Genomic DNA, 18,577 nt, shown 5'->3' on the forward strand with positions numbered 1-18,577 from the left:
TGTGTGTGTGTGTGTGTGTGTGTGTGTGTGTGTGTGTGTGTGTGTGTATGTGTGTGTGTATGGGGGGGGTGTCCATAAATTTTTTATAAATATTTTGATAATTATATTTCAACCTAACTGGTTTCCTTTGTAATCCTGTTTATTTTATTTTATGCATTCAAAAAACATTGTTCTCAGAAGAGGTCTATAGTCTTCACCAGACTCTCCGAGGGGCTCATCATCCAAAACAGGTCAAGAAGCCCTGCTTTGGAGTAGCTGTACCTAGTAGTTTGTACGTGGGAGCTGTCTGAGGTGACCTAGAGAAACGTACCTTTCTTTCTCTTTTGTTCCAGGTTAGCACAGAGTCCTGAGGTTCTCAATTTAGTCAGTCATACTCGGAGGGAAAAGGAGAAGGTGTCCCTAGGAGTCTGCAACTTGAATAAGCCACCTTTTCTACTGCTGCTGAAAAACTCAACAAAGATCAGCACACCCAGGACATTCAACATTGATAGGGTATGCATCACAGCAATCAACTCTGTGTTCTCTCTATCCACAAGTTTCCTCTGTTCTCATTTATTGCCTAGATGCTAACAGAGACTGAAAAGTCATTGAACTACTTTATGCTCAGGGGAAAGACTGAAAGCCTCATGGTGGGCTGGATTAGGAATGTAGCTAGGGAACCTGCCTAGCTAAACTAGGGAACTTAGCCTCAGCCTAATTGTGTGATCATAAACTAATTATGTTCCCTCTCAGTTAATGAAGAATAAAATGGGTTTTGGATACATGTCTCTCTCTGACATACAGAAATGCTTGAACCTCAGTTTCCTCATCTGTAAATTAGGTTGTCAATGAGGAAAGTGCTTGGTGACATCTGTAGTGCTTTGTAAATGGATGCCTTGTTATTTTTACAGCATTACCCATATTATTACTCCATCAACTTTGGCAGGGCGAAGAAAGTGGGAAGATTCACTGGGTTTGGCTCCTGATTAGATGAGGGAGAGAGAGAAAATGAAGGATCTGCAATGACTGCAGTTTTGAGTCTCAATGACTGAGAGAAGGGCAGTGCCTTTAATAGAAAGAGATAAGTCAGGTGGCAAAGTATACCAACACATCCCATTAACTGTGATTCTAGCTTCATGCTATAAATATCTGTGAAAAAAGGGAGCATGGCTTAGTAGACTAAATGACAGCCCAGAAGCCCAAGGGTTTTTTTTTTTGAATTCTAATCCTAGCATAGTCCATCGTTACTCTCCTGGGAACCTTTTGTCAAGTCTCAACATTCTTGTCACTTGGTTTCTCCAGTTGTTAAACTTCTCTTCTGGAGATATAAAGAGTAAGAAAGTCACTGGGTTGCCTATGAGAAAACCATGGTTAAATAAATGTGAAGATATAGGATCTATCTTGCCTTAATCATAATTTCTAACTTGTTCCCTGTCCTTTTGTGACAGCTACAAGGAGATATGCATCCTGCCTCCCTGAGGAAGAAGGAAGTTCAGACAAACACCCAGTACTGCATTGAGTCGGCTCAGTCCCAGACTTCTAAAGGAGCTTATCAGTTTGGGGACAGTCCCAGCAGCCACTTGGTGTACGCATTCCCTAATGAGATGCTGAAAGACAGGTATTGGCATAATAGTTTGAAATTTTGCTTTACTCCAGCTCGATCTAAGGACTTAGCCATGATTCTCAAAGCTCTAAAATGGAAGGAATAGAGAAGGTTCTTCAGAATTATTTAATGAGAAGGAAGGAAAAGGGACCTGGCTCTTTAATCAGCCAATAAGCATTTATTAAGCACTGTGTTTCAAGGGATACAGAGAAGAGGCAAGCCTTTGCCTTCAAGGAGCTTACATTCTAATGGCAGAGAGATGGATTATTTTGCTAATGAGCTGGTATCTACAAGAGACAAGTGGCAAGAATGCCCACAATGACTTCCTCATACTTGAAATAAAAACATGTTAACCTTCTGTACAGGAGCTGACTTCAGCCCCTATCCCCAGTTTAGAAATGGGAATGGCCTGAAAATAATTGTGATGTTTCATTCCCAAATTGCTATTTGCTTGTAAGAAAGCACACATTCCACCTTCCTTGCATTTTATATTCAAAGAGACATAATCACTTTTCATTAGAAAAGTTTTTCAAATGGATCATTTTTAGACAAAGTATCTTGGCTTCTTTGTGGTGGAAACTTAATTTCTATCAATGAGAAAGGAGTGGCAGCTCGCTGGGCTTGGAAGCAGGAAGAATCATCTTCCTGAGTTCAAATGTAGTTTCAGACACTAACTAGCTATGTGACCCTGGGCAAGTCACTTAACTCTGTTTGCTTCAGTTTTCTCATCTCTAAAATGAGCTGCAGAAGGAAATTGCAAATTGCAAAGCTCCTCTAGTGTCTTTGCCAAGAAAACCCCAAATGGGGTCACCAAGAGTCAGCCTTGACTGAAAGGATTCAGCAACAAAGTCTTGGCTTCTTTGTGGTGGCAACTTATGTTTCTAGTCGTGAGAAAAGAGTGAACCAAAATACCACACGAAAAGAAAGTGGGAAAGGGAATTTTTGGAAAGGGCCCTTTTTCCGTCTAAAAAAATCATCAGGAATTCTTGATGGAACACCTATAAAATAGTTTTCAGAAAGACAAGTCATTGTAACATACTGGACGGAGAGTCAGAAAAAGCTGTTGCCTCTGACAAATACTGGCAACTTGAACCCTGGGCAAGTCATTTCAGCTCTTCATACCCCAGGCAATTCTCCAAGACTATAATTTGCAAAGCCTGTGCCGGTCTGCACTGGTGGAGGGAGTTGGGGAATTCCGCATGCTAATGAAATCACATCGCAGTTGAAATAATAATAAAAATAATAATAGCATTTCTATAGTGCTTTAAGGTTTGCAAAACAGTTTACGTATGTTAATAAAATAGCTAATATCCCCTATGTAGTTTGAATGTTCAGTTCCATTTGATTTTACAAACATTTTAAAGTCTTCGTTATGTTCTTGGCACTGTGTTAGGTGCTGGGATACAAAACAAAAATGAAGCAGTCTCTGCCCTCAAGGAGCTTACAGTCTCCTGGAGGTAAATCATCATGTCCACAGAAAAGTCATATTGTTCACAAATAAGTTGTAAGGTTTCTGTAGCCATCCGTTGGCCTTGCTCCCAAATAAACACAACTGCAGCAAGTTCTTATAGCTTTTGAGAAGGAGGTGGCAGCAACTGACTTACTTTCATCTTGTGGGGGGAGGGCAAGATAAACAAATTGGGAATAGTAAGCAAGGAGCAAGATGAAAATGAAGGTTAGTGTAATGCATGAGAGGAAAGCAAGTTGAAAAAGTGAACAGGGCATCTAGGAAAGGAATGGTAATAAAGTATTACAGGAGAAAGCCTCTTCCAACCAGTGAAACTGCCGCTGTTTTATAGATTGATTCATCACAGCCCTCTTTGAAACCCCTTTGACTACCCAATTGGAAAAACAATTCGCACATAAGCCTAAAAGGGAAGGCAAAAGTAAATGTCATTTATAGTTATGAGCCCATTTCCCTGACTATTTTCTATAGGATGACTACTCATGAAGCTGGGTTGACCTTGATGATAATAAATGATGTTCATGTAATACTTAAAGAGCAGTTAGATGGCGCCGTGGATAGAGAACTGGGTCTGAAGTCAGAAAGACTCTTCTTCCAGAGTTCAAATCTGGCCTCAGACACTTAATAGCTGGGTAATGCTGGGCAAGTCATTTAACCCTGTTGGTCTCACTTTCCTCATCTGTAAAATGAGCCGGAGAAGGAAATGGCAAACCACTCCACTATCTTTGCCAAGAAAATCCTAACTAGGATCATGAAGAGTCAGATATGATGGAAATGACTTAACAATAACAATTTAAGGTCCATGAAGTACTTTACATATACTATCTCTTGGTCCACACAGCAACGTTGTAGCATAGGTAGGGTCAGTATTTTTATCCCCATTTTACAGATAGGGAAACTGTGACTTGCCCAAGGTCAGACAGCTAAGTAACATAGTGAGGCTTCATCTTCCTCACAAATACTAAGTATTAGGGTGTTATGTGGAAAATGCCTGGTAAACCATAAAGCACAAATGTGAGCTATCATTATAAGTAACATGTCAGACTCCTGTCTTCCCTGCCAATATTCTCCCCCAGTTATAAAATAAAAAATACAACAGCTCACAGAAATGCAGAGAGGATTGCCGACCACACGTAGCTCACCTTCAGCAGACCTACTGGTCAACAAATCCTTTAGCTCCAAATATCAACACTGCTCCCTTGTTATTTACATTTCCAGGAAGATGCAAGAGTTTTGTATATTCTGTGCCTCTTGTTCTTATCCAGGCTCTCAGTTGCCTCCTTTGATTCTCATTTGATACACTATGCAATTAATTTAGCCCTTAGGCAACTTGGGTCAAAAAGTATAACTGTCACACAAATTTCTGTCTAGTCCCTTTTCCCTCCGCAATATAAGGGCCATTGGTGATCATTATTTGCATTAATGAGAACTGTAACTATGCAACAGAATATAATGTCCCAGATATTTGGATCTCTCCCTGACCTGACTGAGCATTAGCCAGTCCTTAGAAGCAGAAAGCTGCTTCTTTAAGATACAACTTTGCTATAAAACACATTTCATATCCGATATTCATCCGTAGATGTGATGAACCTCAGTTTTGTAGTATTCCTTTACTCATTCCCAGAGTCAGGAAGACCTGAGCATAAATCCAGCTTCAGACACTTACCGACTGTGTGACCTAGGACAAGTCACTTAACCTCTGTTTACCTCAAGTTCTTCATCTATAATTATTCAGTCATTTCAGTCATGTATAACTCTTTGTAACCCCATTCGGGGCTTTCTTGGCAAGGATACTAGAGTGGTTTACCATTTCCTTCTCCAGCTCTTTTCCCAGCAGTTGAAACTGAGACAAACAGGGTTAAGTGATTTGCCCAGTGTCACACAGCTAGTTAATATCTGAGGCTGGATTTGAATTCAGAAAGATGAGTCTTCCTGATTTCCAAGCCCAGTGCTCTAGCTACTGTGCCACCTGGCTGCCTGTACCTTGCCTCCTAGAGTTGTTTTGAAGATAATATCACATAATATTTATAAAGCACTATGAAACCCTGAAAGACTATGTAAATGTTAATTATTTTCATATTATTATAGAGGGAAATAACCTCCTGCCTCTTATCACTCACCCTTCTGTGAGCATATATAAAAAGTAATATATATTTAGGGGCATAAAAATTCCACCTTGCTATTCAATATACAATTATACAACTGGCTAAATCTCGCCATAAAATTTCATAGCAACTCCCTAGGAGAGCAGATAAATAGCAGCAACTGAACCGGGAAGAGTTACTCTAAGGTAACGCCAAAGAATATGAGAAGGGTAGGATGCGTGACCTGGGGCAAATTTCTTCTCTCTGTACCTCAGTTTCCTGAAGGACTTTACAAATTATTTTTCCTAACAAAATTTCTTTTCATTCTGAACTTATTAACAAATACCAAATAAAATGGGTATTTGCATATACATAGTAGAACAGAAAAAAAAGAAAATTGTACATGAAATTGTGGGTCTCTGTTACATACAGCTTGATTTTCTTTTTTAGATGTATGATAGCTTTCAAAACTATCCTGCTAGTATGTACTTCTTTCTGGCCTCCCCTTGGTTCTCTACATTTATGAGTGGCAGTAAAAGACTTCATCCTCAGGCTTTATCTCCTTCAGTTACAGATCACAGTTTGCTGTGGATATACGGACAACTTCCAATGCTTCAGGACTGATGTTTTTTGTGGGAAGTAAGAGCTCCTCAGTGGTGCTTTACATTGCAAAGGGACACGTTGTCTTTTTGCTGAGGGCAGAAGGAAAGAAATTAAGACTGAAAACCAAAGAGAAATTCAACGATGGGAAATGGCACACGGTAAGACGTGCTATAGCAGTGGAAAACTCACAGCCCAAATCACTGAAATATGTGTGCCATGGATGCGACCCTTCACAGACCCAACATGCTTCATAGAGAAAAATCAAGCCAGGAACTCCACCTCTGGCTTTAGATCCTGTGCCTGGATGCCTGATGAGGAACAATAAGAGGCAATATTATATCTTCCCATACATTCATTGTTTTAAATATTTAACACGCCATGTCTATGCAACTTTTTCTCAACACTGAGAAACTTATAAAAGTATAGTATTATAAAAGACTCCACGATGGAACAAACTTTTTTTTCCCCCAGAAACTTTGACCAGGCTTATCTGTGTTGTCCTATCTCCCTTGTCTTTTCCTGCTCCCTAGGTCATAATAATAATAGTAATAATAATGGCTGGCATTCATGTAGCACTTTTGAGTTTTACAAAGTGCTTTACATAAATTATCTCGCTTTAAAACAATGCTAAGAGACTGGTACTACAGGTCTTGCTATCCCCAGTTTACAGATGAGTTAACCAAGTCTCAGAAGCTAGCCTGGTCATATAGCTAAGTGTGAGATCACAAGCTCATACATAGATATTAGAAAGGCCCTCAGAGGTTATCTAGTTTGACCCCCTCATTGTTTTTTGTTGTTTTTTTTAGGCAATTAGAGTTAAGTGACTTGCCTAGGGTCACACAGCTAGTAAGTGTCAAGGCCAGATTTGAACTCAGGTCCTCCTGATTCCAGGGCTGGTGTTTCTATCCACTGCACCACCTAGCTGCCCCGCTCCCCATTTTCTAGGTGACAAAAGTGAGGTTTAGGAAGATTAAGTGACTTGCGGGAAGACACATAGCTACTAAGTGTCAGAGGTATGATTTGAACTAAGGTCCTGCAGATTCCAAGTCTGGACTCTATCCATGGTGCCAAGCTGCATCCTTATCCTGAATCTACATACAATGCTTTTCCCACTGCACTGCTTCTCCAAGCTGGCCATTACCCCTCCCTCTAAGCAAAATGACGTAATACTCTCTTTGCCCAGTTGTACCCCTATTATGCCTGAGATGTCCTCTCCATAGCGTCCTAAACCCTCCCTCCTTCCCCATTCAGGCTGCTTTCATAATCTCTTTACCAGTAAAGCCTCTCCTGATTCCTGATTGTATAAAATGTTAATAGGGGTGCTCTGGAGCCAACTCAAACCAACTTATGAGAACCAATTGTTATATTTTCTATGGGAGCATTTACCCCTCAGAAACAGCAAACACTACAAATGAGGCTTTGATTTATAGTTTTGTTGATTGTCTAGGCTTAAGAAAGTGCTGGAGAAACATGTTAATAATGCAGATTAAATTTAAAAGTATGTCATCCATTATTGGGTGGAGTGAAGCACTAGCTGTTAAACATTTACCAGTACACCCCTGAGAGACATCATTTACCCCAACCCTCTCTTCTTCCTGAAGAGGAAACTAAGACCCAGAGAGGTTTAGTGACTTGCTAGTTGGCACCAATTGAGACTAAAAGCCAGGTTTCCTGACATCCATCTCAGGTCTCATACCCCATTGCCTCTTTTACAAGAAAGCATAATGTCATGAGAGTGTGGCAGAATGAAAAGGAGACCAGAGCCTACATCAGGACCCTGGGGTTCGAGTCATTGCTTTGACACTGATTGGCTGTGGGGACGGTGGACAAGTCACACCACTGAACTGTCTGAAGTGCCACTAAAGTCAATTTTTTTCCTCTTTTTAATTCTAGTAACTAGTAGCTGAGTTCAGCTCCAACTGCCCAGTCAAAGAGGAATCTAAATCTGGATGTTTTCTTTCTCTCCAAGGTCATGTTTGGGCACGAGGGAAGGAAGGCCCGTCTTGTTTTAGATGGTCTAAAAGTCCACGAAGGAAGCTTGGCTGGAAATACTATCTTTCCTATCAAACCGCCGCTGATCTACCTGGGGGCCTCTCCTAGGGTGAAACTGAAGGTAAATACTTCGGCTTTTGGAGGGATGAAAATATTCCAACTATGGAATTATAACCATAATCAAGATATATAATGCCTTACTTATAGATTGCTGGGTTGTTGTTTTTTAAAATATACTTAATGCCCATAAACCCCCAAATTCTACTCCCGAAGAAGTTCTTTCTTCACCCCTCTGCATTCCTAAGGAGATCATAAGACCCAGAGTGAATCATCAGGGACCAATCTCCCCATAATGACTGTGCTAGCTGAAATTCTTACTGTCTGCACTCCAGGATATGCAGGAACAGAATAAATTTCTTCATAGCTTATCCATAACTCATTGGTTCGGTGCATCATGCTGGGACACCTTGGGGCCCTTGATTACTAAATATTATAGTCAACCCATAGGAATCATAATTGCATAATTAACTTTAAATTGTGGTCAGCCACAAGGAATCAGGATCCTGAGGGATTTGAAATATAGACTGTTTCAGTGAGTGATATTAAGTCATAAAAACTTTTTTTTTTATATACCATAGGAATTCAAATCTCTTGTCTCTGACATTAATACCAGATTGGCTACAGAATTTCAGAGTAGGAAGGGACTTCAGAGTTCATCTGGATTAAGCCATGCCCACACCTAAAGAGAATCTGCTTTGTAACACCCCCCCCACATGGCATCATTAAGCCTCTACTAGAAGAGCTCCTATAATTGGGAATTCACTCCCCCAGATTGCATCCCTTTCCACTTCAAGCCTCCTATCCTCTGTGGTGCCTTAGCTGACTGTGAATATTTGTTCCATCTGGTTCAACATTTGTTTAGTGCCTATTCCGGGTGAAGGATTGAATAAACAATGTGCCTCTCAGATCATTCACTTCTCTTTAATTTAGCCCATTATGATTTGGCTATTTATTAATTAAATCCTTTTTAGATAGATCATAGCATCCCTCATAAGATGGTCCATATTACTTGTTGACCTCATTACAAAAATGGGGTTAGTACCAATGAATGTCTGTAAATTGCATTTAACTCTCTTCACAATAAGTACCCACTGGCTTTAATGAGTGTTTTTCAATAATTCAAACCATCCCAGTGGTGCATAACATCCTCATTTGCCTCCTAATTTAATTGTAGAACATTTATGAAGTATTAGGACTTGATGTATTTGATGATGTGATTAGCAACTTTCCACTTGATCATATTTTTAGAACTTGGTGATTCACTGGCCTCTTTTCATATACTACAACTACCTTTTATTAAACTCTTAACTCAATCAGAAGAAAATCTGGAAGATGTTTTGTACCTTCAAGAAAGTGAGGCGGCAGGTGTGAGAATTATAGGGCAGAGGTCTCTGCTGCTGTGCATCTCACCTCCCTGTTGTGTGTTTATATTTGTGTGTGTGTGTGTGGAAAAATATGCACACAGTTGTATAAATGTGCTTATGTATATTATACTCTCTCTATATGACATATGTATATATTATAGTATATATGTTATGTGTATATGTATATATCTCTAAATATATATGTCATACATGTGGGAACATCTATTTATGCATATGTGTGTACATCTAGTATATAGCTATATATGTGATTGAATATGTATACACACATGTTGTGTGCATTGCATATACATAGCATTTATGCATGCATACATACATATTTTATCTATATATGGAAACAGAAGAGACAGACATTTTCCTACAACCAAGCCCACCATCCCTTATTTTCTAATAAGCCATCCTTGGCCTTTCCCTTTCTAATCTATGTACATAATTGTTTAGAGCTGTTCATTTCCTCTAAAGTTCCCTTTTTTCTCCAAATATTTGCAGAGCCTCCCCAAGACCAGCTTTGTGGGATGCCTGAGGAACTTTCAGTTTGATGGAAAGGCCTTGGACACCCCCTCTCAAAACTTTGGGGTAACCCCCTGTTTGGGTGGCCCTCTTGAGAAAGGAGTGTATTTCTCCCAAGAAGGCGGGCACATCAGCTTTGGTGAGGAACAGCTACGCGGTGTTTCTGTCTCTGAGTCTTGAGTTCACTCTCCTTTTTATTTGAGCATTTTGATAAACAATTCTAACTATTTTTATTTTTAAAAGATGACTCCTGGATGCAGGGAAAGGAATTTAAAATAGTTGTCAGCATTCGTCCTAGAAGCCTCAGTGGAATCTTAGTGCATTTTGGAAGACAACCTGGGCAGCATTTAAGTGTTTATATGGAGGAAGGAAAGGTGAGTGATAGCTCTATTTCCTTCTATTGGAATGGGAAGAGCACATTGGCTATGGATAAGACTGGAGCCCATTTTCAGAAGGCTGTGATTGACAAGTGTGTGGGAGAGGACAGAGTAATAGCTCTGGAGTTTAGGGAACTATTTTATCTTTATCAAATTGCTTAATATTCATGTGCCACACTTCCTCACCTGTGCAGGGGGACAATAATCCCTTTACAACTCTTTAATAAGAGTCAGTGAAATGAAACCTGCTCGTGAACTGCTGTAACTATGTGACATCCTCACTCAAAAATCACCCCCCACTGCTCTTGGGTTCAGCTTTGGGAAGCACGTTTTAGGAACAGCATTGATAAGCTCGAGAGGGTCTGGAGGACAGTAACTAACATGCAATATGAGCAATTGGTCAAACATTTATTAAGCACCCCACTTTGTTCAAGGTGCTATGCTAGGTGCCTGGGAAACAGTGACAGAAATGAAACAATCCCTGGTTTTAAGGAGTATGCCAGCTTTCTCTGGGGCAGCGGGGAGATGGAATAACATGTACACATGTATGTAAATAAAGTATATACAATGAATACAAAGTAATTCCAAGAGAGTACTAGTAGCTAGTGGAGATAGGGACTGGCTTCGTGTAGAAGGCAGTACGTGAGCTGAGCTTTATAGGGAAAGGGTGGTTAGGGATTATAACAGGTGAAGGGAAGGAGGAATATGTTCTAGAAATGGAGGACAACCTGTGTAAAGGTACATAGGCAGGAGATGTGTGTAAGGTATAGCAAGCAGGCCAGCTTGGATTGGAGAATACTTCAAAGTGAATAATGTCTATAAGCCCTGAAAGCTAGACTGACTACAGGGTCATTAAGGCCTTTATATGCCAAATGAGGGAGTTTTTATTTTGTCTTGGAGGCAGTAGGGAGCCAGTGAAGCTTTTAGAGGAGGAGAGTGCTGTAGTCAGACACCTCTGCTTCAGGAATATCACTTTGGCAGCTTTGTGGAGGTAGGTGGATTAGATAAATGAGACAGCTGAGGGAAGGAAACAAATTAGGAGCTGACACTGTGGTATATGGGATGGGGGCAGGGAGATGGCAGAGTGGATGGAGTGCTGGCCTGAATTCAAACCCATCCTCAGATACTAATATGTGACCTTGGACAAGTCACTGTAAATTAAGATAATAATAAATTTTGCCTCCCTGGATTGTTGTGAAGATCAAATAAGGTATTTGTAAAGTGTTAACTAGTGCCTGGCACACAGTAGGTGCTATATAAATGCTTGCTATTATTATTAGGGACCTGAATTAGGATGTAAGCCATGTGAGTGCAGAAAAGCAGATAGTGTTAGTGGAAGTAGAACTGTCGATATCTGGCAACTGATTGGATGTGGAACATGAAAGAGTCAAAGGTAATCATTTTAAGGAATTAGGCAGACAAAAGGAGGCTTGATGGAAGGAAGGAATTTGTCACACAAAATCAGGCTTGCTCTGTTCCGTCACAGAGGGCAAAATTAAGCATTAATGGGTAGAATTATTCTGCAAAGACACACATTTAGATTTGCTATAATGAAAAATGTCCCAGTAATGACATGTGTCCAAAAATGTAATGGGCTCCTTCGTTCCCCTAGCAATGAGTGACCTTTCTGTGTAGCCCTGAGGTCAGCTGGGAGAGCTCCTGGATATGAAAGGATGAACCACAAGTAAAGTCAAGAACCCTCCACTCGAAGGAAGAAAATGACATAGTTTTATTTAGTTCAAAAACTGCCAGAAAAGGCCACGTCATCTAATTGTGGGCAGATTTTATGTAAATAATATGTAAATATCACTCCAGTTTTCCTTACTTGGAAATTTGATGTGCCATTAGTAATGCCTAGAAGGCATTTTTAATTTCCTCAAAGAAAAGTCACTATAAAAATACAAGGTATTCTTTTGGCATCTTTATCTAGCTGGCTGCCTAGTCCTTCCACCGGGTCTTGTGTCCCAGACAGCAACACCTTTGGCCTATCAAATCTCACCTGCTGATGGGTCCAAAGCCAGATGTGCTTCTATATAAATTTCAGGAAAGACTTATCATCTAACTTATTGATCACTAATATTTACCAATCTTTGAGTAGTGAATAAAAACATCATCTTAATAGATTGGACATGACTGGCACTATTGCTCTGCATCATTGGTCATTCTTTGGGACTGGAGGCATCTCATTTAGCATTAGACAGTCAGGAGTATGCAATGTGAGGAGTGAGCACAAGTTGTAGATTCTTTGTAATCCCTCTTATGTGCTCAACACCTGGGTGTTCCTAGGGAACATCAATGGAATGAATAGGGCAATAGGGACAGAACCAAAAAAGCCTCTTCTCTTCCTGGAAGAACTCATAGAAAAAGTCCTTATGTGTTTCAGGTCACTGCTTCTGTGGACAGTGGGGTTGGTGAGATGCTGACATCAGTCACACCTAAGCAATCTCTATGTGATGGACAGTGGCACTCAGTGGCAGGTATGGTAGCAGATGCTAGGAAAAATGACTTTCTATTTCAAAATGGATTGTTTCCAAACTTTTTAAAGGAAATAAACATTTGGAACCTCTTTTAGTTAACACTAATGCCTACCAATTCAGTTAATGCCTGCCAGCAATGAGAAAGCTAAACACGATGTCTATTCTAAGGTAGATCTGGTCTAAGCCCCTAAATTGTGTATATGACTTAAGAATTCGATTCCCCTTGTGTGTTATTACATTAATATGATGTTTGAACCTGGTAAGTAGATTCAAAGAACAGCTCTCATTTATGTGGACTTCTCACTAAAATCTTGTAAGGCAGGCAGTACAAGATTTATAATCCCTATTTTACAGATGAAGAAAACAAGGGTTAGGAATATGAATTGACTTGTCCACTGTTTTGCACAGCTAATTAATTGCTGAACTGGGGCTGCAATGAAGGTCTTTTGACACCAAATCCAATACTCCCCACTACATCAAATCAGCTATGTGTTCCTAAGGGTAATTGTTGGGGTAGGCTTTTTTTTTTTTGCTTTAAAAATACGTTTTGGATGGGCTTTGAGCCATTAATGAGGACAATTAAATAAGCAAACCCTTAGGCTGAAAAGAAAAGAAACATAGGCAACATTAGTTCATGGAAGTGTGTGACTATGGAAAGTGACGTTTCCTTGGAGACAGGTATCGCAGCTTTGACAATTCAGTGAGCTTCAATATCCTCACCTGGAAAATAGGGGCAACAGATACTTGTACTGCCTGGTTCTCAGGGCTGTTGTGAGAAATGCCTTTGGTCCACCCTAAAGTGCTACAGAAATGTGAGGCATCATCAGTAGTGGGCGCTGTCTTCAAGACCCCGAATACTCACAATACACACATATATGTGTATACACAGACACATGTGCATGCATATATGTGTACATGTGTGTATGTGTGCACATATACATGCATATGCATATATTTTTCTCCATGCTTTCATCAGGATAGGGAGCTTTTGGTGAGGCTTTTCCTCTACCAATTAAGTCAGTGCCTACTCTGTAACTCAGAGAATGGCTTGGGACCCTGTGAGGTTAAATAACTTGCTCAAGGTCACACAGCCAGAAAGTGGCAGAACCAGAATTTAAATCCAGATTTAACTCCAATGTCAGCTGTCTATCCACTATGCCATACTGCCTCTCTGCACATACATATATACATATAAGAATGAATTTATGCTGACAATTTCTTTGGCATTTAAAGTCAGGATCTTTTTTATTTTTGCTAACTTAAAGCGGCCTTCTGGGATAACATTATAATTATAAGATTATTAACATGGGATAAATTTTTGTTTGGATTGGGGAATGGGATTCAGCAGCTTACACAGAGCTATATTCGGTGTCAGGATGAATTTGGAATCAGTTATTGAAAACCATGTTTCCACAGTACAAGTATAAATAAACACATGTAAAGGCCAAACTGGTATCATAGTTCAAGTAGCTACTCACACATGGGGAAATCTCATTGCGGGGAGGGAGTGTAACTTGACTGGCTTCATTTTCCACACAGTCACTCTAAAAGAGAATTTGCTGCAGCTCGACCTGGACACAGATAGCAGCTATGAGACTGGAGAGCTGCCTAACCTGCCGGCCAGCATCCAACAGCCTTTGTATTTGGGAGGCATCCCAGGTGACTATTCTTCAGACTGATTACATTGATTTCTCTTAACCTTCTCAGACAATCACATCAAATCCAGTTACTAGATTTATAGACTGGCGACTAGATGCCAAGAGCAGCTGTGTGCTGGTTTTCTCAGGAGTGCTCCGGCTTTGGAGATCTTGAGACTTTGCTGTAATCAAGGACCCAAAATACCAGCATCACAGGCCCATTTGGGAGCCACGGTGATGCCGCCAGTCCTCTTGTGTTCACTGGTTCAAACCGCTGCTGCTACTACACCCTGCCTCGTTCTGATAGTTCTCTAGGTGCTTTTTGGAGCCCCAAAGAAGCTGAGTTAGCTAGCATATTGATTAGAGCAGAGGATTGAGAAGAGAAGTGAAAGAAAGGAGTTCTTCTTTCTTTGTCTTCTGATCTCTACTATCAAACTGGTGACCATCATGGAGCCGGAAATGGAGACTCAGGCAAGCCAAATGTGGACAAGATAATGGATCGTGGGCTGTGAGAGCTAGAATTAGAAAGGTCCTCAGAGGCCATCTGGCCCAGCTCTGTCATTTTACAGATAAAGATTGAGGCCTGGGAAGGTTATGTGACTTGTCTTAGGACACATGGGTTGGAGGTATAAGTAGTGAGATTTGAACTCAGGTTCTCTGATTCCTGAGACAGTGAGACTGGAAATATAAAAATAAATATTAAATGTCTGTAAATATCTCTCTGCTCTCCTGATGAGTTTATTTCTCCCCCAAAGTAGGTTAGGTAGCAGCTTTATAATTATACCATGGCCTTTAAGCTTAGGGCAGAAGTTATAAAACATTGATTTACCTTCCTTGAGGACCTTAAAGGATCAGCTTGATCTTAATTTACTAGCATGTTGTTTAGGAATATCCTGCATAGAGTCAGGGAGGAGAGGGACTGGATGATTTTTTTTTTTAGTTTTTTTTTCCTACAAGAATCTGAAGAAATTTTTAAAATGCAGTGTTTGCCCTATCCATTATTTTATCCTTACAGGGTGTATATTGAGTCTCTCTCTCTCTCTTTCCTCTCTTAGCCAACTTGACAACACTGAAGCTGCCTGTACAAAAACCCTTCTTTGGCTGCCTGAAGAAGGTCACGATCAACAATGTAGCTGTCTCTGTCACTAAGGCCTCAGAAGTCCAGGGAGCTGTCAGTCTGAATGGCTGTCCTGTCTACTAACTCTAACCAGTGATGTGCATAATGAGAAAGCCCTTGGAATACAGTGTGGATGGAGCCGTCCAAAGTCCTGAATGGCATGGAATTCACCTTCTTGAATACTGACTCCCAGACACACACATTTTCCACTCTTTTCAAAATAATTCCTGAATCAAAATGTTGTCCAAAATGGCTCAACAGTCAATCTCATCCTTACTGATAGCCCCATATACTCCTCTCTTATTGGCATTGTACAAGTCTTTGACATTTGTCTATATTTTACATAAAATGTTGTTTATTTGTAAAGATGAACAAAATACCATATATTTATAATGCAGAACATGATTTCTTATTTGTTAAAAAATAACATAAGTGGAAATTGAAGCACTTTAAAGTGAAACTTTGGCATGTGTTACACAAGGTTATAATTTATGGGGCCAAATAAATGCAACATACCCTTTCAGTTTTCTGATGTTTTATGTAACATTAACGTGAAATTATACTGGAAAAATCTAATTGTTCTAATTTGTATGCTTACTGTTCAGTAGTTTACCTACAACAAACACATGAATTTGTGGCACAAGAGTCTCTAGAGGCAGAACTCTAAGGACATTAAAGAAGTATAAAGCAAAATTTTGGTTCCAACTGCCATCACACATTGACATTATTTGGGGACTGTGGTCAAAATAACTTATCTAGGGGATAGTGGAAGGGCAACAAATGGGAATGCCAACTTGAAATTCTGCCCAGTCATCATCATCAAAGTGATGCTCTTCTGGGTACTGTTGAGCTTAACAGGAAGCCCCAGGTCACACAGCCTATTCTTCACAGTTGTACCCACCAATTTATAGTAAATTGGGAATGATTACTTGGGTATGTTCAGTAGTTTTCTGATTACTAATAGAATGGCTCCCTTTTCAGCTGTACTTCTGACTCTCTAGATTTTGCCACCAAATGAAGCTGCCTTCTCACCCTAAAACTTCACTTAGGGCCTAGGGCTCCTCAACCTGGAACATCCCTCTATGCTGGCCTCCTTCTCCCATTGGTGATTTCCTTCTGAAACCTCTACTTTGGGGATGGCCCCAGACCATTTATCCTTCATTCCTCTCTGGGGTGTGCTTCTTTATCATAATGCCTCTGAGGGTACCTTTTCCCTCCCTACTCTCTTTTTTAGCCCTCCCTAATGATTTGTCTTCCCTCATTAGAATGTAAGCTCTTCAAGGACAGAAACTTTCTTTTTCTTTGTATTTGTATCTTCAGTGCTTAACCATAGTTTTTGATTATAGGGAGGGCATAATAAATGCTTGTTGCTATTTAAACATAGAGGGAAAGTGAAGGATATAGCAGGGGAAGAACCAGAAAAAGTTGCTAGAACATAGAGAAACCCATCCTTCCTCCAATCTAATGCCTCTGGGAATAGAGAGGCCATATTGAATTTGGAAAGAGCCTAGTGTCGGAGACAAAAGAGGTTACTGGGATTGAGAGAAAGGTATCAGAGAAATGGGAGGATTTGCTAGCTAGTGTATTTGGCATATACTGACCATATAAAGTAGATCTAAGTTAACTTTCTCAAAAGACAAGTAAAAGTCTAACTGTCTGTGAGCTACTAACTGAACTATTTCTACTCAAGGAAATTAAAGGGAGATTGAGAATGTGTATAAGCAAATTTCCCTGTAATTCAAAAAGCATAAAGGAGAATGACCCTGTAGAAGAAACAGTTCCAAGTTCCAGGCTGAAAACATCTACAAATAATTCCTCTACCTAATATCTAGTCTTAGCTAGCATTTTAAATTTGCTAAGGGTAGCTAGGCTGCACAGTGGATAAAGCACTGGGCTTAGAATCAGGAAGACTCATCTTCATGAGTTCAAATTCAGCCTCAGACACTTACTAGCTCTGTGGTGCTAGGCAAGTCACTTTACCCTGTTTGTCTTAATCTACCAGAGAAGAAAACAGCAAACCACTACAGCATCTTTGCCAAGAAAACCCCAAATGGGGTCATGAAGAGTCAGAAACAACTGAACTGAAGTTACTACTACTACTATCATATTCCATATGACAACCCTGGGAGGTAGATACTATTATTAGACCTATTTTTGGATATGAGCAAGTGGAAGTAGACAGGTTAAGTAACTTGCCTAGGGTCATGTAGCTAGGAAGTATTAGGCTAGATTCGAATTCAGGTCTTCCTGACTCCAGGTCCTGTGCTCTATACATTGAGCCACTATCTGCTCAGTCATGAATAGTCTTCTTTATCTTTGACCTATGGATGTTGTTTTGTTTTGTTTTCTGTTTCATTAACATGGAAATGGGGAGTTAAATTAGGTGCGATCTCAGATCTGGTTCCATTTATAAACTAACATATGACAGGGAAGAGAAACTTGTCTCAGTTTTGCCATATCTTGGGTTTTCAGAAGTCTGTGAAGATGATAAAAATAAACATCAGGAGAAGAAAATGCTGACAGTGACAATTCAGAAAAGGAGGCTGATTTTATAAAGTTCCACATGGCAGAAATTACACCCAGTGAGCTGGAAAGATCAAAGGAGAAGGGATGAGAGAAATACCAGTGGACATGGAGTCAGGAAGAGTTGAATTCAAATACTGCCTCAGACCTCTATTTGCTATATGACCTTTGACAAACAAGTCACTTAACTTTCTAGGATTTCAATTATCTCATCTTCCAAGTTATTTTGAAGATCAAATGAGATAATATTTGTCAGATGGTATATAAATGATATAATTATTAAATATCTGTATAATACTGGCCGTGAAGTCCAAGAACTATTTTGGAAATATCCATGGATTCATTAGGCAACTGGTAGCACAGTGGATCTAGCGCTGGACTGGGAATCAGGAAGACATCCTCATGAGTTCAGATCTGGCCTTAGACACTTACTACCTGTGTGACCATAGGCAAGTCACTTAAGCTTCTTTGCCTCAGTTCCTCATCTGCAAAATGAGCTGGAGAAGATGGCAAACCACTCCAGTATCCTTGCCAAGAAAACCCCAAATGAGGTCACAAAGAGTCAGAAACGACTGAAATGACTCAACTACATAGATTCATTGGTAGATACAGCCTGCCAACTAAAGCTATCAACATTCAGAGATTTAGGAGGCAAAAACCAGGTTTATTATACTTTAGTACAATAAAAGAATACAATTTTTTGGATTATAGCTGCCAAAACCAGGAGAAAGTAAGGATTTGCATTACGAAGTTAAGAAGAAAATCACA

General features: G+C 40.0%; 1 protein-coding gene across 2 annotated transcripts in view; it reads left to right on the plus strand.

Moving 5' to 3' along the window:
- Nucleotides 1-15,862, plus strand: part of LOC114053893 (laminin subunit alpha-3-like) — a 325,673-nt gene extending 309,811 nt beyond the window's left edge. For both annotated transcript variants that reach the window (XM_027877010.1, XM_027877011.1), the window contains 9 exons: nucleotides 333-492; nucleotides 1,428-1,597; nucleotides 5,700-5,892; nucleotides 7,704-7,847; nucleotides 9,658-9,817; nucleotides 9,922-10,052; nucleotides 12,439-12,532; nucleotides 14,072-14,191; nucleotides 15,225-15,862. In XM_027877010.1, the coding sequence (XP_027732811.1) occupies nucleotides 333-492; nucleotides 1,428-1,597; nucleotides 5,700-5,892; nucleotides 7,704-7,847; nucleotides 9,658-9,817; nucleotides 9,922-10,052; nucleotides 12,439-12,532; nucleotides 14,072-14,191; nucleotides 15,225-15,370 (1,318 nt within the window). In that variant the 3' untranslated portion in view covers nucleotides 15,371-15,862. The remainder of the gene's footprint in view (nucleotides 1-332; nucleotides 493-1,427; nucleotides 1,598-5,699; nucleotides 5,893-7,703; nucleotides 7,848-9,657; nucleotides 9,818-9,921; nucleotides 10,053-12,438; nucleotides 12,533-14,071; nucleotides 14,192-15,224) is intronic.
- The last annotated feature ends 2,715 nt before the right edge of the window (nucleotides 15,863-18,577 follow it).

The sequence above is a fragment of the Vombatus ursinus genome, unplaced genomic scaffold (assembly GCF_900497805.2).
Source record: "Vombatus ursinus unplaced genomic scaffold, bare-nosed wombat genome assembly UNPS02014812.1, whole genome shotgun sequence".
NCBI classification, from domain to species: Eukaryota; Metazoa; Chordata; class Mammalia; order Diprotodontia; family Vombatidae; genus Vombatus; species Vombatus ursinus.